At 44.9% G+C, this 5,880-nt stretch overlaps 1 protein-coding gene across 1 annotated transcript in view; it reads right to left on the minus strand.

Moving 5' to 3' along the window:
- eefsec (eukaryotic elongation factor, selenocysteine-tRNA-specific) overlaps positions 1-5,880 on the minus strand; it is a gene marked incomplete at its 3' end in the record, with an annotated part of 23,515 nt that overhangs the window by 13,218 nt on the left and 4,417 nt on the right. Inside the window, exon 3 of the mRNA XM_084339369.1 lies at positions 5,265-5,472. Coding sequence (XP_084195495.1) covers positions 5,265-5,472 — 208 coding nt within the window. The remainder of the gene's footprint in view (positions 1-5,264; positions 5,473-5,880) is intronic.

The following is a 5,880-nucleotide window of genomic DNA, read 5'->3' on the forward strand; positions in this document are numbered from 1 at the left end:
CAGTATATATTGTCCGTCAGTATATTCATATACTGTGTAGCCTGCCTGTTGCAGTTGTGACAGTCTTTTCCTCCGTTCTGGCGGTCCTGTGGCTGCGAGACAGCCCAGGTCGCTTCTTAACCCCACTCCCAGCCCCCCGGGTTTGCATCGACATTTTAGGAGAGGGGGAAACCTTGATGCATACATGTATAGGATACTCTTAATTAGAAAAGAAATCATAATTATGTTTGTTAGATAACCAAGTAATAGGGAAAAATACAATACAATTTAGAAACAACCACAACAAATTATAGCAGTAAACAGAAAAGGAAAAGATAAATGGAAAAGATAAATGGAAACAACAGCAACATGATTTTTGTTCATTCTCTGGTGTCAAGGTACAAGTGTTCAACCTAGTGGAGTACTGATTTTACCTTCTGGGCCGCGGTAAGTAATATTTGGATTGATTCTGTCCTTGCTCCCTGTGCTCTAGCACTGGATGCCTCTAATCTCAATACTTCGTAGAAGGACAGTTTCCAACGGTAAATATTGAGACTATGGGGTGGTTTCCATCTCATTACGAGCATTTTCTTTGCTGCCGTTAAACCGGCCAGAAACACTCTTTTTGTGAGGTGTTAATTTTAGAGATGAATCATCATTTAATAATAAAATGTGTGGCAAACAAGGTATGTTTATCTCTGTTATATTAGTGAGAAATAATGCAACCTTGGCCCAAAAAGCGAGTACTCCTGGACATTCCCACATCATATGTATGTATGTTCCTATAACTTTTTGCGGACATAAAGCACATAGAGGACTTTGTAATATTTTTATTTGACAGAGTTTCCTGGGTGACAGATAAAATCTTTGTATCATTTTGTAATGAGTTAATTGGTTATTATAATTACGAGAGGTTAGTGGAATATTATCCCATACATTCTGCCAATTTATGCAGGCATTGTAATTCTTTAAGTCTATGTTCCAGACAGTGGTATTACCTGTAGTTCTGTTTAGTTTTCCTTGTATTTTATTATATAACCCAGAAACAAAACCATTTTTAACATTTATGCCATTCACTATATTCATTAAAGGGTGACCTGGTAAAGGCTGATTCCATGGGACACCATAAGTGCGCATTGCAGTGCGTAACTGTAAATAAAAAAAGAAGGATGTACTAGGGACATTATATATTTGTTTGAGCTCTTGAAATGATCTGAGACCGTATTCACTGTATATGTCAGATAGTTTGTGAATACCTTGTCTTTGCCAATTGGGAAATGTAGCTGGTTTCCCTCCCAACAGTAAGAAGTTGTTATCAAAAATAGGGGTATCTATGTGCCATTTTGTGTTCCACTGTCCCGTTTCGGCAATATATTTCCATACGTAAATTGAATGTGCTATAATTGGGCCGAATTTTGTACGGCAAAAGCTTGGGGATAGACCAGAAAAGAGTATATCTTTGAATGTATATGGAGATACAATGTGCCTCTCCATATTCACCCATGGTATGTCAGAATCATTATTGAACCATCTTAGCAACGGTCTGAGCATAAAAGAAAAATAGTACTGTTCAAAATTAGGAACAGCTAGCCCTCCTGCTTTCCTACTGTTTTGGAGTGTGGAATTGCTGATTCGTGGATGTTGTTCACGCCATATAAATTTGAATACTAGTCCCTGTAGCTTCTCCCAAAATCCTGGAGGTGGCGGTAAATGAATCATGCCTACCAGAAAATTGATCTTAGGGAGAATGTGGGTCTTGACTACTGAAAGCCTGACTGAAAATGGGATTAATAATAGTGACCAACGGTTTAACTCGTCAGATATTACCTTCTTAAGGCTCTTGTAATTTTTTGACACAATTTTGTCAATGGATGTGTATATATCTATACCTAAATATCTGAAACCAGAGCCCACTGGTATTTCTGTATGTAGTTGGGGACTACTTGCTGCTGCATTTAGGGGAAGTAAAATTGATTTATTCAAGTTGATCTTGTAGCCTGAAATAAAACTAAAATGTTTAATAGTGTCTAGGACTACAGGTAGGGACCGTGGTGTATTGTCAAGAAATAATAACAGATCGTCTGCGTACAGACACATTTTATGGTAGGTGTTATTTACTATTATGGGTTTTATTTCGGCACAATTTCGAATTTTTTGGGCCAAGGGTTCAAGAGATAACGCAAATAATAATGCGGAGGCGGGGCAACCCTGCCTGACGCTACGTCTGATAGGGAAGGGTGTGGAACACTGATTGGATGTGATAACCATGGCCGTTGGATTATGATATAAGATTTTGAGCATATTTATAAATGTCTCCAAATGCCATATTCTTCATGGTGTGCCATAAGTACTCCCATTCCAGCCTATCTATGGCACTTCCTGTTAAGCGATTGCGCCGATCGGCCACCAGATGGCGCTCCTGAACCGCCAGAGAGCTCAGTGGGTCCTCCTGGTGGATCTCAGGCCAGCGGAGGGGAAATATGAATCCGGTCCCAGATTTTTGAAATATTGATATCAAAGACGCTGTAAAGCGTCTTCGGCAACTTGAGCATGGCCGGGAATGACGTGTTTAAGCGTTTCCCGGCACCCAAAGTGTTAACACATTGGGTGCCAAACCCGAGAAAAGTCAGGTTTTCATCGTTATTTCTTTTATTCAATATTTCCATTCATAATCCATCCATCCAGCCTGATGTTATCATTGGGAATGGGTCTGAGATCGCAAACGTCCAATACCGCTGCCTAACGCCTTGCGGCCAGTATTGCACATCCTTGGATTCTCTTTGGCTCAGCCTGTACGTTGATCTAACAAGTCCGGTCCGGGTTTTCCTACTCGGGCAGTAGTAACGTTTATAACACATGGATTGGGGAGAATCAAGCACAGTGGATTCATGTACTTTGGTGGATTATCTTGGCAACACGATCAAGATCAATACTTGGAATGGCGATCAGATAATTGGAATATTCTTTTTGCATTACATCATAGTCAAGGTAAGTGCTATATGTTATCAATCTTGCGTTGATCCGAGCATGCCTTTGTTGTGTTCTGCAGGGGCCTCTACCTGGTGTTCTGCAGGGGCCTGTGGGGCCTCTACCTGGTGTTCTGCAGGGTCCTGTGGGGCATCTACCTGGTGTTCTGCAGGGGCCTGTACCTGGTGTTCTGCAGGGTCCTGTACCTGGTGTTCTGTAGGGTCCTGTGTAGTCTGGTGTTCTGTAGGGTCCTGTGTAGTCTCTAGTGTTCTGTAGGGTCCTGTGTAGTCTCTAGTGTTCTGTAGGGTCCTGTGTAGTCTCTAGTGTTCTGTAGGGTCCTGTGTAGTCTCTAGTGTTCTGTAGGGTCCTGTGTAGTCTCTAGTGTTCTGTAGGGTCCTGTGTAGTCTCTAGTGTTCTGTAGGGTCCTGTGTAGTCTCTAGTGTTCTGTAGGGTCCTGTGTAGTCTCTAGTGTTCTGTAGGGTCCTGTGTAGTCTCTAGTGTTCTGTAGGGTCCTGTGTAGTCTCTAGTGTTCTGTAGGGTCCTGTGTAGTCTCTAGTGTTCTGTAGGGTCCTGTGTAGTCTCTAGTGTTCTGTAGGGTCCTGTGTAGTCTCTAGTGTTCTGTAGGGTCCTGTGTAGTCTCTAGTGTTCTGTAGGGTCCTGTGTAGTCTCTAGTGTTCTGTAGGGTCCTGTGTAGTCTCTAGTGTTCTGTAGGGTCCTGTGTAGTCTCTAGTGTTCTGTAGGGTCCTGTACCTAGTGTTCTGTAGGGTCCTGTGTAGTCTCTAGTGTTCTGCAGGGTCCTGTGTAGTCTCTAGTGTTCTGTAGGGTCCTGTGTAGTCTCTAGTGTTCTGTAGGGTCCTGTGTAGTCTCTAGTGTTCTGCAGGGTCCTGTGTAGTCTCTAGTGTTCTGTAGGGTCCTGTGTAGTCTCTAGTGTTCTGTAGGGTCCTGTGTAGTCTCTAGTGTTCTGTAGGGTCCTGTGTAGTCTCTAGTGTTCTGTAGGGTCCTGTGTAGTCTCTAGTGTTCTGTAGGGTCCTGTGTAGTCTCTAGTGTTCTGTAGGGTCCTGTGTAGTCTCTAGTGTTCTGTAGGGTCCTGTGTAGTCTCTAGTGTTCTGTAGGGTCCTGTGTAGTCTCTAGTGTTCTGTAGGGTCCTGTGTAGTCTCTAGTGTTCTGTAGGGTCCTGTGTAGTCTCTAGTGTTCTGTAGGGTCCTGTGTAGTCTCTAGTGTTCTGTAGGGTCCTGTGTAGTCTCTAGTGTTCTGTAGGGTCCTGTGTAGTCTCTAGTGTTCTGTATGGTCCTGTGTAGTCTAGTGTTCTGTAGGGTCCTGTGTAGTCTCTAGTGTTCTGTAGGGTCCTGTGTAGTCTCTAGTGTTCTGTAGGGTCCTGTGTAGTCTCTAGTGTTCTGTAGGGTCCTGTGTAGTCTCTAGTGTTCTGTAGGGTCCTGTGTAGTCTCTAGTGTTCTGTAGGGTCCTGTGTAGTCTCGTGTTCTGTAGGGTCCTGTACCTAGTGTTCTGTAGGGTCCTGTGTAGTCTCTAGTGTTCTGTAGGGTCCTGTGTAGTCTCTAGTGTTCTGTAGGGTCCTGTGTAGTCTCTAGTGTTCTGTAGGGTCCTGTGTAGTCTCTAGTGTTCTGTAGGGTCCTGTGTAGTCTCTAGTGTTCTGTAGGGTCCTGTGTAGTCTCTAGTGTTCTGTAGGGTCCTGTGTAGTCTCTAGTGTTCTGTAGGGTCCTGTGTAGTCTCTAGTGTTCTGTAGGGTCCTGTGTAGTCTCTAGTGTTCTGTAGGGTCCTGTGTAGTCTCTAGTGTTCTGTAGGGTCCTGTACCTAGTGTTCTGTAGGGTCCTGTGTAGTCTATAGTGTTCTGTAGGGTCCTGTGTAGTCTCTAGTGTTCTGTAGGGTCCTGTACCTAGTGTTCTGTAGGGTCCTGAGTAGTCTCTAGTGTTCTGTAGGGTCCTGTACCTAGTGTTCTGTAGGGTCCTGTGTAGTCTCTAGTGTTCTGTAGGGTCCTGTACCTAGTGTTCTGTAGGGTCCTGTACCTGGTGTTCTGCAGGTCCTGTGTAGTCTCTAGTGTTCTGTAGGGTCCCGTGGGCCTGTACCTGGTGTTCTGTAGGGTCCTGTGTAGTCTCTAGTGTTCTGCAGGGTCCTGTGTAGTCTCTACCTGGTGTTCTGCAGGGGCCTCTACCTGGTGTTCTGCAGGGGCCTCTACCTGGTGTTCTGCAGGGGCTCTACCTGGTGTCCTGCAGGGTCCTGTGTAGTCTCTACCTGGTGTTCTGCAGGGCCTCTACCTGGTGTTCTGCAGGGGCCTCTACCTGGTGTTCTGCAGGGGCCTGTACCTGGTGTTCTGCAGGGTCCTGTGGAGCCTCCTGGTCATCTTCTCCACGACGCTGCGTCTCTCTCCGGGGGGCAGCAGGTCCGTCTTGTTCAGGACGACCACCATGCGGCGACACGTCAGCTGACCAATCAGGAGACACTCTGCCGTCTGCGTCTGTAGGCCCTTCACCACGTCCACAACCAGCATCATCAGGTCAATGATCTGAGCACCTGAGAGGGAGAGAGAGAGAGAGAGAGAGAGAGAGAGAGAGAGAGAGAGAGAGAGAGAGAGGAGAGAGAGAGAGACGAGAGAGAGAGAGAGAGAGAGAGAGAGAGAGAGAGAGAGAGAGAGAGAGAGAGAGAGAGAGAGAGAGAGAGAGAGAGGGAGAGAAAGGAGACAGAGGGAGAGAGAGAGAGAGAGAGGAGGGCCGTCTTAAATACTTCGAAGCTTCGTTCGATGGGCATGGGATTCGAATATGAAAATAAAATTCGATTATTAAAAAAAAAAACGTTACACTATAAAAACAAACTGGATAGTCGATATAAGTTGATTGATATATGAACTGGATAGTTCCTATAAGCCATTCTCCCTTTCTGTGTGCTATAGTACAAATGTAACAGTACTATATACCTGTGTGT

The sequence above is a fragment of the Notolepis coatsorum genome, assembly GCF_963971535.1.
Source record: "Notolepis coatsorum genome assembly, contig: SCAFFOLD_257, whole genome shotgun sequence".
NCBI lineage: Eukaryota > Metazoa > Chordata > Actinopteri > Aulopiformes > Paralepididae > Notolepis > Notolepis coatsorum.